The sequence below is a fragment of the Vidua macroura genome, chromosome 13 (genome assembly GCF_024509145.1).
Source record: "Vidua macroura isolate BioBank_ID:100142 chromosome 13, ASM2450914v1, whole genome shotgun sequence".
NCBI classification, from domain to species: domain Eukaryota; kingdom Metazoa; phylum Chordata; class Aves; order Passeriformes; family Viduidae; genus Vidua; species Vidua macroura.
In genome coordinates, this window is record NC_071583.1 from 6,018,348 (window position 1) to 6,034,957 (window position 16,610).

The window sequence follows — 16,610 nt, forward strand, 5'->3', positions numbered from 1 at the left end:
TTACTCTGAAAGGGCAGTGGGGCAGTTCCCATAAGCAAATACAGTTTTTGTGTTGGATAAAAATACGCATTCTTGCGACAGTACAAAATCTTGTGCCTCATGGATTATTCTGGAAAGGCTGATGTGAGAACACAAAGTGTCAGACAGCTAGTGGGGCTTTCCAGAGCACTTGGGAAGTGTGAGGGCTCATGCACGTCAGGCAGTTCAGTTTTTCTGGGAAGGTCTCATGTGAAGAACTAGGGAATGGTGTGGCACAGACTTCCAACATGTCACCTGCGTGTTTACTTCATCTTCAGCTGCAGAGATGGCTTCACTCTACTCCAAGGCTGACATTCACAAGTCACAGTAGAAAAGAAAAAGTTTTCTGACAGAAGTCTTTGGAAGTAAAATTTGTGAGTAAAATGTTAAAACCACATAAGAAGTTCTACACTGATAAATTGTTTGAACTTTGAGTCGAAGCTGATGTGCAGGTCCCAATGACATTCTTCCCCTTCCTTCTTTCCATAAGTTAATAAAAATCTCTTAGAAGATCTTCAGTTATTGAATGTAAGAAGGTGACCAGGAAAAGCAGGAACACTCATGTTGCTGCTGTTGTAAACACAAATTCATCTTCCAGATTATCAGTTACCTTCTTTCCTTGTTAGGAAAATTACTCAGGCATTGCGCTCTACTCTGAAACCATGATTTGATTTATTATTTTTTGTGTTTGTGTAGTGAGTGACAGGCTAAAATCAAATAGCAAATAATGTAAGGTGAAAGCTTAGAAAGCCATGTCTTTGATCTCCTTCAGTGTTTCTAGAAGGATCAGTACTGGATCTCCATCTCCTCTGAGCTGAGGAGGAGGAGGGCAGGTAGTCCCAGGCATGTGTTAGTCACAGTGTGTGTGATCCATCTCTGGTTACGCTGCCTTTGATCTCCCTCTCTTTGCACAGCCAGTCTGTGACACCAAACCTTGCCTGTCCTTCAATACCAAACCCCAATAACTCTTTCTGGCTCCAGCATTTTGTTTCTTCAATACTTTGCCAGGGTGGAAATACTAACCAAACCCTGAACTTTTTAAAATCTCTCTCTTTCTTGTCCTGTGATCTCCCTCGTATGCTCATTTTGAAAATGTGCTGGCATATTAATAGAACCCTGCCCGAGGTGCAGAGCCCCTCTTTAGAAGCTCAGTTTTATTTTTGATGCCTATAACAGGTGCTGGTTTAATAGGTTTGCTGTATTACAGCTTTCCTTTTTCTCTGGTGAGCTGGGCCAGATCTGTAAGCTGACACTACATGAAGGCCAGGCATGTGACTTCTCCCTGCCTTTAGCCTCGCTTCACACTGCAGCTATGGCAGCCTTAATTCAAGCTTTGTCTAAACCAGGAGGTTTTGTGCTGATTGTATTTAAATCAGCCCAAGCAAAGCCCCTGGTGCATTACTGTCTGAGGGTCTTGCTTTGATTTTCTGAGTGGGCAGCTGCTGGGGGGAGTGAATGTGCCTCAAACAACAAAGGAACGTTTTTGTGCTGCTCTTTGCATCCATTTCACACGGGGAGTTTGAAGTTAAGGTATAAATTAAACTGAGTGGTGCTCTCCTTGCTTGCTGCAAAGAGGAAGGTGAATTCTTCCCCTATTAGGTCTGGTGGAAAATTCACAGCCTGTTTATCAAATAAATACTCACAAAGACGCTTCGAACGAGGAAACACACCGGGATTAAAGTGTAACTTTACCTCTAAAATACAAGCTGAGATTCCTGGAAATGCTGCAAGCCTTTGACTTTGCGCCACCTGTTATTTTCCTGCCACCCCCTTCAGCTCCCTCCCGACTCCGAGCAAACCCAAACAGGCTTTGGCTTCGCTGGAACGTTCTGCTTGTTTTTCTCAGCCCGGAGGAGCAGAGAGCGCGTGCTTGATTCCTCACGGGCTCGGCTCAGCAAGGAGCTGGCTGAGGTTGATCCACATCTCCTGTAAAGCCCAAGGGCTCTGTCCAAGGGCGGTGCAAAGTGCAGGGGCTGAGTGGCTGCGCTACCTCGGGCTGTTGGAGCGGGGTTCAGGCGGGTTAACCTGAGGGGCCAAAGGGTGGATCCACCCAGCTCTCCTCTCCCGCTGCGGCTGGAGCTGGTGCTGACCCGAGGGTGAAGAAGTTCCTGAACAAGTGCCATGTGTACAGAGAGTGTAGAAGTGGGCACTGCTGACTGCGAGTTACCTTAGCTTGGCATGGAGGTGTTCCGGTTCCAGGTCTGTGTTCGCCGCAGATGAGGTGTCTCTGGGAATGACGTTGGGTATGAACTTGGTCAGCCAGATCCTCCCTTATTCATAAACAAACCTAAATGGACTTGGATGGGCTCCTTAGTTCCTGTGATTTCTTTTTCGCTTGAACTGCTTTCACTCCAGGTTTTTACCCCTCAGCAAAGGCTGCATCATCCTAGCTGGATAGTCCTTTTCCATGCACATCGGAAAGCCAGAGGTAGAGAGGGGTTAAGGAACTTGCCCAAGGCAGATGAGTTGGTGCCAGAGCTGGGAATAGAAACCAAGAAACTTGGCTCCCACTCCAGGCTCTAATTGCACAATCTCAAATTGAAGCCCTGTCATTGTATACTCTTGAGGTAACACTGGCTGAAGTGAGGCAGGGAAGGCTGTTTCCAGGCTGTGATACCTGAGGAGTGAGGAGAGGAAAGGATACCTGGAGGTGTTGGTTGTGCAAGCACCAATGATTTGTGCTTTAACGCCTGGTTTCGGCAATTGGTACTAAAATCTGATCTGTCACATTTGAAGCCAGCCCAGTGTGAAGTGGTTGGGAAAAATCCAGCCCTTTTCCAGTCAGTGATAAAGGGGAGAGGCAAATTCATAACATCACTGTTTTTTTTTTTTTTTTTTCCCCTGCAAAACTCCCTTGCGATGAACAGGAGAACAAAGGCAGGAGAGCTGAGAGGATCCAAGTAGTTACAGTAAGGGTTAAATCACATTTGGGCTCTTACCAAAAGAATGAAAAATAAATTGCAATCAAGCTAGGAAAAGGTTTGGGCTATGTTGCCTTCATATCACATGCTGTGTATAGGAAAAGTCGCAGGCTTTGTTTGAAGTGCAGTGCTTTGAGAGGGTGCAGTGCTTTGCAGCGAACTGTCTGACATTCCCCAGCTGGGACTGGCCCGGGATGGTGTTTGGAGCTGCGAGTTACATTTGGAGTCAGCCCATGTTTGAAGGAGAGGGGGAGAGGGAGAGAAAGGAGCCAGTTTTTCTGCCTGTGTAAAATAATGTATCCATCTCATCTGCCAACTGCAGCGCATGAAAAGCGAGAGGTGAACAGACAGAAGTCACCTGGAAACTGGGAACACAGCTCAAACAAAATAGTTCTTTCCTGTCCTTTTCTTCCCTTCTTAGAGTCTGTCTTCTGGGATGGGTTGGGAGATCTGGCAGGCGGGCAGAGTGGATATATGTTGAGCAACCAAAGCACAAAAATATTAATACTCCGAAAAAAAAAAATACCATTGGCTTCTGAAGAGCATTTCATGTCCAAATTCACTCAGTGTTCTCAGTCCCTTGCAGACTTAGCTGCCCTCTGTAGGGATTGTCCAGTGATTTATAGATTCTCCACGTTCGTTTGTACAAGCCTTCATTTCCTGTTAATTTACAGCCAGATTCATCTCAGCCATCACAGCTTAGATGAGATCAGAGCTGAACTCGCAGCCCCTGCTTCAGGAGAGCTCCAGAAAATGTGCTCGTGGTTTGCTTTCAGTTATGTCTGTGTTGAGGTGCTTTCCTGAATCAGGCTTGGACACACATTTAATGGGTGCTCTTCTTTTGAGGAGGAAAAAATGATTAAAAATTTCTGAACCTTGTGATTGTAGTAATCAAGTTAATTGCAGAAAAAAAAAAAAAGCTAGTCTTGGGGGGAAAGAAATTCCCCTTGCCCATGTTTTTAATTAATGGAGGTCACAAAATTCTGGATATAGTGATTTTTCCTGTATTTTGGTCTCACTATACTACAAATTCAGTGTACCGCTGTCCTACCACATGTATGGATGTGAAAATTCAGACTTTATTACCAGCTGTAAATGAATATTGGTCCTTTGGATAAAAGCCATGTCATTACCTTTGAAACAGTTGTGGTTGTGGAGACCTGTGTGCCAGTAACCCATGGAATAACCAGTTTGGAGACATAAATTATTGCTTTCCTTTGATTTTTCTTGACACCTTGTTGCATTGTATTAGCAGCACACTGCTATAGTGCTGTAAAATTTATCCTTAATGTTTTCTGAGCCTGCACTGAATTAATTATCATTTAACTCTTCGGTCAAAGTAGTGTTTCTGTGCCTGTTTCCCCAGCTTTAAGCAAGGGCCATGTGCTGGCTGATTAAAGGGTGAGTCTCCCAAAAGCAAATTGTTCTGGGGTTGCAGATTTTACACTCTTCCTGTTGTGGACACCAGCAAAGGTTGTGGCGAAACAATCTGGTTTTAATAACAAGGAGGGTAAAGGAGCAGATCACGGTGTGGGGAGCAGGTCCCTTGCCATGTGCTGCTGGCATTTTCTGGCAAAGGGAGGAGGTTTTCTCCCAAGGGGGCTTGTCTGAACCCCTGGGAGAGCCTGAAGTGGGGGTGAGGCTGGAGAAGATGGGCTCCTAAACAGCTGAAAGCTTCACTGCCTGAAAAGCTGTGTCACACATCCCTCAGTTTTTGTTTCAAAGGGCTGATGCTTTGTCAGGGGAGCTGGGACTTGCATTCAGGAGTGCTTTCACTGGCTGCTCTCCCTCCTCTGCTCACCCAGTAGGTATCTGGATGGATTGAGGCACAGGACTTGTCTGAACTCTCTTTACTATCTCTTATTATTCAGCAAGTTCCTGAGTGTCTGGTGAGCCTCTCTGCTTGGAGTGCCTCACTCACAGCCTTGCCAGGAATATCAGTGACTGGTCTAAATTCACATCAGGCATGTGCTCTGCCTCTTGTGACTAATGCACAATGCATTTTTTTTAATTGATTACTGTTCTCTACTGACTCAAGCCAGAAAGGAGTCAGAGGAAAGGACTCAGTGAGGGGATGATTTTTACTTAAGACTTTGTTGAGTGCAGATGAGGTCTAAAGGTATTTAACTGTTTGCTGGCTGTGGAAGCAAACTGAGGGCAGTTGGTGGGACTTTCTCTACAGAAAAACCTTAGGTTGAACCCCTCAGGCTGTCCTGGTCAGGCAGCAAACACAGGTGATCAGTGCAGGGTTTGATCCTGCAGCTGGTGCTTGGGCAGGCACTGGCACTGCAGAGGTGTCCTAATCCTACAGTGGGACAAAAGTAACAAAAGATAAGGAAATGCCAGCAAGAACATTTGCAAGACTTCTTATTTCTGTGTGTTAGAAATCATTGTAACACAGTGCAAAGCTGGGAATTTTCAGAGGAATCCTTAGGAATTAAGAATGTTATGTAACTTCTGTTGAGTTTGTATTTACTTATTTGTTTTCTTCTCTGAAAGTCACATTCTCTGGATAAAGCCTTGGCATGTTGGCTAAGCCACTGGTCTGCACTCCTTGCCTTTGGGGTTCAGAAACAGCCCTGTAGTCCTTGCATGTAACAAATCCAGTTTGGGAGTGCAGGTTTGTAGGAGAGCCCAGATTAATGGAAGAAAAACTGATGAGTGGAGTCAATAGCTCTGTAGACTGTAAAAAGTGTCAGGAAGCCTGCAGATACCTGTGGGCTGGTTCTAGCCAGAGGGGCAGTGAGGGGATTAGGGAATGTCTCTCTGGAAGGGATTTCTCCTCAGCTGTTAAAAAGTCACCACAACTCTGAGTGTACAAGCTCAGGGCCAGCCTGGGGGCCAGCTGCAGCCTCGGATATTCTTTGTGTTTTTCTAAGAGAACTAAACAGCCCCTTTTTCTCCTCCTGACTGTTTCAGGCATCACAACAGGATCCGCAGCATTGAAGGCAGTCGACTGCAGCCCTACGTTACCCTGGAAACGTTGGACCTGAGCTCCAATGACATCACGGAAATCCGAAACGGCTGCTTTCCACAGGGACTTCACATAAAGGAGCTGTGAGTTTTTCTTGTTGGGAACTGCTTTTGTTGAGTTACCACAGCAGAGAAAAGGGCCTCAAACCTTTAGAAAAAGAAGTCATGAACATAAGGAGCATGGGATTATTTGTCAGGATTTTAAGTGCAAAGGAGAGTTAGAAGGCAGCACGTTGTCACTATTGTCAGGTTATCTTTTGGGTACTGTTTGGTTTCTGATGGAGCTATAAAGAATGCAGATTATTATTAATTGTGTTGCAGAGAAAAGGTATCTTTCAGGTATCCTACATCCTTCATGTATAGGTGTCTTTACAACTGCAAACCCATGTGCATCTAGAAGAGTGGGGAGAGAACAACAATTTCATCATTAAAGTGGCTTTCTGAATATTGAGAACAGAAATGTCTCTGATTATTTGAAGAAAATGGGGTCAGGCAGAGTAACACACTCCCAAGAGGATGTTTGCCTATTCAGGGAAACATGAAATAATCTGTATTTTAGGTACTTCTGAAAATGTCCAGACAAATAGTCTGCCTGCATTAAAGTTTACACCCAAATTTGTGTTCCTGGTTGCAAGAGGGTATAAGAAAGTGGTGTTGTGACTGATGTCCTGCAGAAACAGCCCCCTGTGGCTCAGATGAGGATCCAAATAAAAAAGACCTCTGGGACAGATACTGAGGAGAAAATAGGGAATGAATAGCATCATCCCGCACTGGAGTAGTCTCCAGTTTCTGGCTTCCACTCCTGATTGCCTTGTTCAAGTAGGAGAATGTCAGGGAGCTCTTTGGAAGTGCCCAGCAATTCTCCACATTCACCACAGGCTCTGGGAAAGGCCCCGTGCCCTGTGTGCAGCCAGAAATTCAGCTGGTTTGGAGCCATCTCTGTAGTTTCACCAGCTTGTCTGGAGACCAACTAAATGCTGATAAAAGGTAATTTATGACAGAAGCGTTCATTTTTCTGCTGTGATTTATTGCAGCAACCTGGGGAGCAACAGAATCAGCACCCTGGAGCCCGGTGCCTTTGACAGCCTGTCACGGTCCCTGCTGACGCTTCGTCTGAGTAAAAACAGGATCACCCAGCTCCCTGTCAAGGCCTTCAGGCTGCCCAGGCTAATACAACTGTGAGTACAAATGTCCACTTTAATTTAGCTCAGCCACACGTCACGAAGTTAAAACGATCCTGGGGGTATGCACACCAAATGTCACCCGTCCTCACCTACTGTGTGTAAAGTGTAGAATCCACTATGCAGGCGTCCTCTGCCAGCTCCTAGGAAGACACACTGGGAAAGGGTCCTTTTTCGTCTTGTAACTCTTGGCTTTTCAGGTCGTTATTTGGATGAGGTGGGGGGGGGAGGGAGGGAGGAATGCTGCAGCAGACACCAGCATCTTTTGCACTTGAAAAAGACAAATCCATTCACTTGTAAGCTGCTGGTGTCTGTGGTGCAAGAGAGGTTTGAAAGATGCTTCTGTTGAGAGTGACAGAGCCCAGCTGCCATGTCAGTGTTTCAAGGCCACACAGGTATCTTTATGTGGCAATAAAAAAGCAATGAGGGAAGGTTGTTAAACTGTGAGGTGATATTTGGGCAGACAAAATTGCAGCTCAGATGAGTTAACACACACACAGTTGTTGTTCTGCCTGCATGGGGATACACAGACATCTGCAGCTATAAACATGCTTTATGTGTAAAAAAGTAACACTAATGGTTGAGCTTTTCCCTTCTGCTGCTGTTGGGTCCTTGCAATCTTTCCATCAAATTTGATAGGCAAAAGGTCCACCTCTGTCTGGTAACATAAAGTCCACAAATGCTGTTGGAACTCGCACCTCCAAGTGTCAACCTCTCGACTGAGAGAGAAATCCTCAAGTCAGGGTGTGCCCAAGGAGTGTGTGTGCATTTGTGCACACACACTGCATACATGCAGGATTTATAGCCAGTTTGGGATGGCATAGGGGGACACAATGGGAAAAGCTTGTTGCCTCTCAGTTGGAAGTTGCTGTCTATTGAGTGAGGGCTTCTAATTCACTGTGTTTGACTGCATCATGTGCAGAACTGTAATGAAAACAACTCAGTCTGTTTAGGAACATGGCTTGCACTGAGAGATGGAGTAATTGGTGCTCTTAATGACTGCCTCAGAGCTGGTTGTTTAACTCTACAGATAAACATGAATGAATCGCAAGTTATCCAGATTGGTGTGCTGTAGAATTTGTGTACATTTCTTTTTCTGGCAAAGCCTGCTTCACTAATAGCCCAGGAAGTGCAGTACCACAAGGGACTTTAGGCCTGCAAAATCTTTATTGCTTACTTGACTTTAATTATTCTCAACTTGAGCGCAAGTTCAACATTGTTTTTTTAGGCAGTTGAAAAGTAAGCTTAAAGTCTCTATGGCTTCTTCATCTTTTCCAAAACAAGTTTGGATGTTGTTACCTCCACCATTTTCCTCAACACAAACACTGAATAGGGAACTATCCTCAGCTTAATCTTGTATGTGTGGAAAAGTATCAGTTTTATTAAAAGCTTTAGCTTCAGCTTTTAGTGCATTGTGTTGAAGTTCTCCACTGACTTTACAGAACTGGATTTTCACTTGGTACGTTTGGGTCAAGCAATCCATAAGACTGATATAGGCTGGTAAAGTCTGCTGTGATGATGTTCATATTCCTATTCAGAAAAAAAGATATTGCCAAAATTTAGGGGTCTTCAGCGAGTTACAAGACTTTCCCACCCAGGAGAACTCAAAAGAAATTTAAAGAACTAGGCTGGAAACCTTTGTATACACAAATACTAAGACTGCATTGTTATTGGAAACACTTCTTTCACTCTTTTATTGTTTCTGATAGTAGGAAAAAAAAAAAAGTGACATTTTTCAGGGGAACTGAAGGCTTTCCTTTCAGACTTGGCCATAAAGTTTCCTCTTGGGTCGACACTTTTGGGGCACCTGCATGTTTCAGAGCACATTTTTACTGGGCAATTACAAGTCCTATAAAAGCAATGGCTTGTAAGGGAAATAATGCCAACGTTTGACTGCATTGGTTGAAATGGTGTCTGTGCTTGAGGGAGGATGAAGTGTGGAAATTGATGAGAAGGATTAATGGTTTAAAAGAAATGCAGAGAGAGGAGGGATGAAGAGGAATTGCTGCACTCTGTAATTTCTCTGTAGTGAAAGTCTGTCCTGGGGTGAGTTTAAGAGATCACACCCAGCTGCCTTCCCTGGATAGCTCTGGGATTGAAACTTTCCGGTGCTGCTCTGCTGTCTCCTGGGAACCACTGACACGGGAGCTGTTGGCATTGCTGTCCCCATTGTGTGCTGCACAGATGACTTTGTGAGAAAGGACTGGGGTTTAACAAACTTGTATGGCCTTGGTGATTTTAGGGAGCTGAACCGAAATCGCATCCGCCTGATTGAAGGCCTGACGTTCCAGGGACTGGACAGCTTGGAAGTCCTGAAACTGCAGCGCAACAACATCAGCAAATTGACTGATGGGGCTTTCTGGGGTCTAGCCAAAATGCAAGTTCTGTAAGTTGGAGAAATGGGCTCTTTTTCCTTAAACACCTTCAGCTGCTGTCACATCCCTCTCTGTATTTTAGCAGTGTCCTGGGGGCACCTGTGCCACTTCTTGTGCTTCTTTCTTTGTCCTGCATGCCCAGAGCTGCTGCAGCAGCTTCTCTTTAGCTGACCCACAGTTTACAAAAGCTCACTGCTTCAACAGGTGTTCAATAAAAACAGCACTGTTTTTTAAGCTGTGCCACTATTCCTTTGAAAGTTTGACAATTTGAACATTCAGCATTTATCTCAATTGGTCTTTAAACATCTGGCTTCTGCAAATTTGCAAACTCTGTGTTGCAGACAGTATCATTCCACCTCATGGGATACCTAGAAACCAAGCTGGCCATTCTTGGTGATGTTTTCTTTCCATACCAGAGAATAAATTGATTAATTGCAGAGAAATACCTGAAGCTTCCAACACACTTGGCTTCCAGGTGTGTTTGCAAGGTCCCAGCTGATGAAGGCAGCATGTTTCTGGGTGCTGCTGTCACACAACTGAGACTCTGCAAATACAAACTTGAATGGGATGCTTTAAGCCCACTTTACTTGCAGTGGAGCTTTTCTCTGAAGTCACATCTCCTTCTGGGCATTTCCTTTGTGTTGCCCTTGAATTTCTATCTTTGTTTGACAAGAAATGCCCACACACGCATGTGTCCACATGGGTGTGAAGGAATGGCTAAAACTTCAGTTATTTTTGGAAACTCTTTCAGCATTTGACCAGTGCTGCTTATCTGTCAATTCCTTCTGCTTTTTCTCCACAGCCACCTGGAATATAACAGCCTGACAGAAGTGAACAGTGGCTCTCTCTATGGCCTTTCCTCTCTGCACCAGCTTCACCTCAGCAACAACTCCATATCCCGCATCAACCCCGATGGCTGGAGCTTCTGCCAGAAGCTGCATGAGCTGTGAGTTGGTTTCTGTGATGTTGTATAATGTTGGCAGGAGAGAGGGGAGTAAGGAATTTTCTCAAGGCTTACAGCTCCCACTGTATCAACCTGTAGAAGTGCAGGAACTGCAGGCTTCTGAGTGATGCCCTTGTTATTTATGATGTTATGACCTTCAGAGCACCTGGTTAAAACACATTTGTACCAGAAACAAAGGCTAGAACCTGCTAAAAGTGCACAGTGCCAAAAGACCTGGAGAGTTTGTGAGCTGTGGCTTGCCAACGTTTTTAGCTAGCAAGTTACAAGACTTGTAACGTGCCATGTAATAACTGTACAGCCTGAAGGAAGCTTTGCTTTATCCTCTGTATTTACAAAGAACAATCATGTTTTCAACCAGCAGAAATTTGGCCCTTTCAAGGCAGTTCTCCTTGCTTCTCCTGTTTACACTTTATCCTTTCTGTAGGGTTGAGTTGTTGAAAAGTAAATACATGGGCTTTGCTCTCCGAAGGTGCTGGGAATACAGCCTGCAGATGAAGGAAAGCCTTGCTGCTGAGGGCAGCCCCACAAGGGTGTCTTTTGGGTCTGTGGCACTGCTTAATGCCTTTTTGAAGAGACCCACAGGGATGCTTGCAGCATTTACAGAAGTAGCTGCCATCCCCTTGGTGGCACTGTGGAAAGCTTTGCTTTTTACTTTGGTGAACTTGACACGTGGTCAGTGGAACTGGAATTCATTCTGCTTGCTGCAGGGAAACGTTAAACTTTGTTAGGGAGTCTCCCCTATCCACCAAAAAGCAGTATGGTAAGGCAACTTCCTGCTGCCAGAGGCCTCACTCTGCTCTCACACTAGAGGTTGGTGTCTGCCCACCCAGCTGTGAGTCCTGAAACCTTTGGGCTGTGAATTCAGAGATGGGTGGACATGACACATGTAATTTCTTTACATTTAGAATTAACATGCTAGCCCTGTGGTCTTCTGTTGAACCCAAATTATTTGTTCAGATGTTGGTTATTTTTTGGGGGCACAAGGAAGTACTTTTTTTTTTTTTGTTTTAATGAAATGCACACATAATTGTTTCATTACCTAATTTTTCAAATTGTTGCAGAACTGCCCATGCCTTGCACAGCTCTGTGAGCAGCTGCAGTTCATTCATGTATAGATCCTCACATGATGTTTTGCTAGATTAGTGCAGTGTTAATGGAGAGATCTTCAAGGCAGCAGATCAGAACTGGAACTGTGCTCTGCCTTTGGTCTGTTAAAATCTGAAGCATCAAAAAAAGGGGAACTTGCCTTGCCAAGGCACTCACAGTTGAATCCTTGGAAAAGCCAAATGCAGATCTCTGCACTGCACAGTTCTGAGAGCTTTCTGCTCTCAGGACCAAATATCTGGTGCCTGTGCTGAGCTTTATTTCAGCCTGGGTAAGATGGGATAGGTCAGGCCCATCTGCACCTCGCAGGGCTAATGTCAGAACTCTTAGGGGAGAGCTAAGCTTGTCTTCTCTACATGACACTGTCTTGCGAACCCTCAAGGTTTAGATTGGAGGTTGCTGAGTCCTTTTTCTCAGGTGTGGATTAGGATCTCCTCCAACAAGCAGTTCTAACAGTGAGCTGTCCTGTCGTAGAAGCAGTAATTGCAGAAACCTGGGTGCAGGATAGATTTGTAAAATGCCTGGTGGTGTGAGGTGGTGAGAGCCACTGGGGTGTGCCTGACCTGACAGGCAGGATTGTGCTGCAGTCTGAGGCCAGGCACACAGTGGCTGAGGTGGGAAAGGTGATGGTGTGGGTGTTAGCACAGCCCTGCACAGGTGCTACAAGCTCTTTCAGGTGTTGCCTTTAGGGCAAGGCTGCTGCAGGGAGCCATCAGATCTCCAAACTGAAACTCCCACAGCCAGAGAGTACCTGTAGGAGAGGTCTGTGCTGAAATGCAAGAGTGAGGAAAGGAAGCCATCAATACATCTAGACTGACTTGTGCACTTTGTTAGTTGTGTATGTTTCATTCCTGATTGAAAGATCCTTGCTCACCTCCACTGTTGCTAAATCTGCTGGGTTTCAGTTACCTGAAAACACTGAATGAATTTCAAAGTCTTCTAAGGAGGGAGTTGATCATCTGAAGGAGGAGTTATCTCTCATTCAGTTGCTGGGACAAAACATGAACCCAAGGTTCTGGTCTGATGTAAAAGCTGACAAGGAAAGAAAGCTCTTGCCTTGTTCTGAGCACGAGAAAGGGCTGATTGTATTCACCAGTCAGGTGCTAGAGCAGCAGCATCATGGAAAAAGCCACAGTGGGAGCAGAGGATTTCATCAGTGGTAAATGGTGACTTGGCTGCTGGGTCTTTCCTTCCCCTTTTTACCTGTAGCTTGGTCAGTGGAGTGAAGTGTGTTAGATGTTCCTGGTCCAGAAAAGGCTGGCAGCAGCAGCTCCAGTTGCACAACAGGGTTCTGGTTAACCCCTTTCTGCACCAGTTCTGGCATGGTGCTCAAAATCTCCTCCTTCTGGCCAGGCTGGAAGGGCTGTGTAGACAAACACTGCCATTTATTCATGCCAGTGATTTCTCTCTCACTGGTAGAGATGCCAGGCTTGGGGAAGCAGCAGAGATCTGCTGGCTTCTCTCAACCACATAATCCACACTGCTGAGCTGAGGGGGGAAACCTGATGTTTTGCAAATTGGGCCTGTGGCAGGAAGCAGAGCCCTGGCATGCTGAAGAAGCCACTGCCAGGTGCAAGAGCTCCTGAAACCTTCCATGTGTGATACCATTGAGAGTCTCCACGTCCTGCTGCTGTCTGTCCATCTTGGGGTGACATCCAAACAAACAGAGGGAACATGCCTTCACCAGTTGTGGCAGGAACTCTTATGTGTGGAATCAAAAGGAACTATTTATTTTCTCAGCCAGGTTTAGGATTACTTTTGAACAATTTTTTTTTTTTTTTAAAGCCAAATTCTTTAATAGCAGGTGAGGACATAATTTTGACCAGATGCCAGTTCTTCATAACTAACACTATAGCTTCTTTAGGAATGAAAGTATGTTGTCCCATACCTTCAAACTCATTAATCTTTGCTGAATTTTTTCCAGAGCTTGCCCTCTGCCCACTCACACAGCTAAAAGATAGACAGCATCTTTGCCAAGTAAATGACACTCTCAGTGCTTTGGAGTATGTGTCTGTTTGGACTTAGGTTTTGGCTTTGCTGTGAATTTCATGCAAGCCCTAGACACATTTTTAAGCAGACTCGTTAAGAGGCAGTACTAGAAGAGGAATTGGAGGTTTGAAACTCAGTGAATTTTTTTTTTCTCCTCTGTACAGTGAAGAATTTCAGTGCTTGTTCAAAGCTGTTTCACTTTTTCAAAAGCTGAGCAGCCCAAACCCTCACATCTTTTGAAGTGAGTTGTACTCCCAGGTCACTAAGAAGGTGGTTTTGAAAATCTGGTGCCTGTTGCTACTCTGAGAGGTCCCTCATTTGAGAATCCAGGCTGGCCTTCCACAGCAGGGCTTTATTCTGGGTGGTTGCACAGTGTGTGAGGGGGCTGCAGTAGCTTCCCAAGGCTTGCCCTCAGTGTCACATCTCCAAAGCCTCATCTGCACCTTGCTGGGAGAGGAGAGCAGCAGCCTTCCTGCCAGCTTCCAAACTGGAACAGCCACAGTGCTTCAAAAAATCTCCCAGACCAGAGATAATGCAGGCAAGGAGAAGAGATAGATGGAAAACTAGGGGAAAAAAACCAACCCTCCAATAGTCTCTTGTAAGTGGAGAGGATTCAAGGCAAACTCTGCTCCTTGACAAAGGGGAGTGGGAGGAAGGAAAGGTGGCTGGTTTACAACAGACACCTCCTTTCTGTGGGTGAAAGGAAGCATTCAATTGCCTTGTGGTGAAATGCTTTTGGCTCTGGACTGGGGTGGAGCCGAGGCACCCACACCCAGAGCCTGGGGCTGGCTGTGCACAAGTGCAGAATGATAAGACACCTCCTGAGCACAGAAGTCTGCACCCTGCCAAGAGCGTGTGTGAAATCCAAAATCCATCTGTGTGACATCACTCTGCACCTTGCAGGGCGTGGGGAGCAGGGCTGTTCCTCCCCTGCTGTTCCCTGTGAGCCTCAGAGGGAGTGAGGATTGAGCACAGCCACCTGAGCCTTGCCTGTACCTGTGGGGACACAGGGCTGGTGCTCCCAGAGCCTCACCCAGCTGCATGGGAGCAGGAGGAGCTCTCCCTGCTGGGGCTGGCACAGTGTGTGTGCTGGGTTGTTGCTCTCAGTCACTCCTGGGGCAGCCCTCTCTCTGTAGCCTGCACAGAAAATTTCCCCATAGCTGGTACCAGCTGCCTCCTGCTCCTTAGTGTCACCCAGGCTTCCCCATGGGTGTCTTGGGGCAATACCTGCAATCTTATTTCCTCATCCACCCAGTACATCACCTCGTGTCAGGTGGGTGTGGGAGGCGGGCACTGCTTGGCACAGAGGAGTTTGGAAAATACCAAATGGATTGACAAGAGCTGTGGTTGCATTTTTCCCCTCAGGATACTCTCCTACAACAACCTAACAAGGCTGGACGAGGGAAGCCTGGCAGACCTCGGGGGACTGCACGTGCTGCGGCTGAGCCACAATTCCATCAATCATATTGCAGAAGGTGCTTTCAGGGGACTCAAAAACCTACGTGTCCTGTAAGTCGCTCTCAGCTTTTGTCAGACCACACCCATGTTGCCTCCACAGTTCGTGTTCTGCCAGATGATTCTGCTTTGAAGATGCTTTGGGTGCCCATGTCTGGCAGTTTCAGGTTGCTGAAGCCACCTCAGCTGACCAAAAATCCCTGAGGTCTCATTCCTGCAGCTAATGGCAGTATTTCTCTTGCTATCACGCTGACTTTAATTGAAATTCTTAGAAAAGCTTCGTTTCTTTTGGGTCATTCTGCACTCAGAAGGAGCAGGGAATGATTCCTTGCACTGACAACAGTGGAAATTTGAATATCCTCTTAAATGTGCTATTGAATACTTATGTGTTGATATTTTTTTTAACTGAATATTAAATATAAAATTATGATTAAATATAAAATTATTATTATCGTAAGATAATGTTAAGAAAAAAAAGGCAAAACAAAGAAATGTAGAGGTTAGGCTTGAGATTTGACTATACCAGAAGTGTAACAACACATGAAGCTTCACCCAGCCTTCAGTCCAGTCATAGAAATAAGAAGCTTTTGCAGGTACCATGCAAGTAAGCAGAAGTCTTTAATGCAGTTGAGCCCATGAAACATTCTGTGCTCTGATTTTCATGGTAAACCCTGAAAATCCAAAAAGTTGCCAAGGGCAAAGTTTTGTGTGCCCTAGTACTGAACTGCAGAAATGCTCCATCCAGTGCTGGCTGTGGCCATTTACCACAGACTTTTATTTTAAAACCACTGACACAATATAATACCTGGAGACGGGATACTGGAAATGAGCTTGCCTAGTCCAAACGCCAACTTGTAAGGTTTTAGGAGTAGCAGAGCCCATTAGACACATCAGTGTGGCCTCCTGTGGGGTGCAGCTGTAGCATTGCACCATTATACACTGTTGAGAGCTGTGTTAGACTGAAATACATCTGGGCTTGTCTTATGAACATGAGAAGATGGGGGATCCAGTTCCATTCCTGCAGCTGTGTTGCCTCTGTCTCCTTACTGGAACCTGCAGGGCTGCTGGCTGCTCTCCTCCTCTCTCTGAGAGCTGCAGGCTCAGCACCTTCATCTGGCACACCACAGAGTTCTCACAGTCCTTGTGACAGCACCAGACACGTTCCCAGGCTGGTTGGGTTCAGCAAACTGATTTAATTCTTCCTCCAAAAGAAAAAAAACACACTTTGATACTTTTATTCCTTTTCAGAAGCCCATTGTGGCCTGAGTCATTAAAAAGAAATGGGAACAGAAAAATCTCCCCTCTCTACAGTACTTTTTGCATCTTACTCCTTTCTTTATTGAAGTTCATAGTGAAGGAAGTGACTGGAAAGTGAGTTTGGGTTTTGTTTGCTTTTTTTAAACTTAAGCCAAAGCCTTTCAGCCACTGGGCATTCAGAAAGGGACCTCTCTGAGGCAGCTGTCAAGACCGGAACTAAAGGTTTCCAAAGAAAAATGGAGGGGAAGGGAAGCTGGTCCTTCTCTTTGCTCTGCAGTGAATGTGGAGCCTCTTTTATGTCCAGGGCAGAGGGGGGAGGTGGAGAGGGAGTGTGTGAGCGAGCTCTAATTTAATAAAGAGGAAGGCCTATTGG

General features: G+C 45.6%; 1 protein-coding gene across 1 annotated transcript in view; it reads left to right on the forward strand.

The window, feature by feature from the left end:
• The window catches only part of LRIG1 (leucine rich repeats and immunoglobulin like domains 1), an 88,806-nt gene that overhangs the window by 52,494 nt on the left and 19,702 nt on the right, over positions 1 to 16,610 (forward strand). Inside the window, 5 exon segments of the mRNA XM_053989679.1 lie at positions 5,859 to 5,996; positions 6,947 to 7,090; positions 9,336 to 9,479; positions 10,271 to 10,414; positions 14,891 to 15,034. Of these exon segments, the coding sequence (XP_053845654.1) occupies positions 5,859 to 5,996; positions 6,947 to 7,090; positions 9,336 to 9,479; positions 10,271 to 10,414; positions 14,891 to 15,034 (714 nt within the window).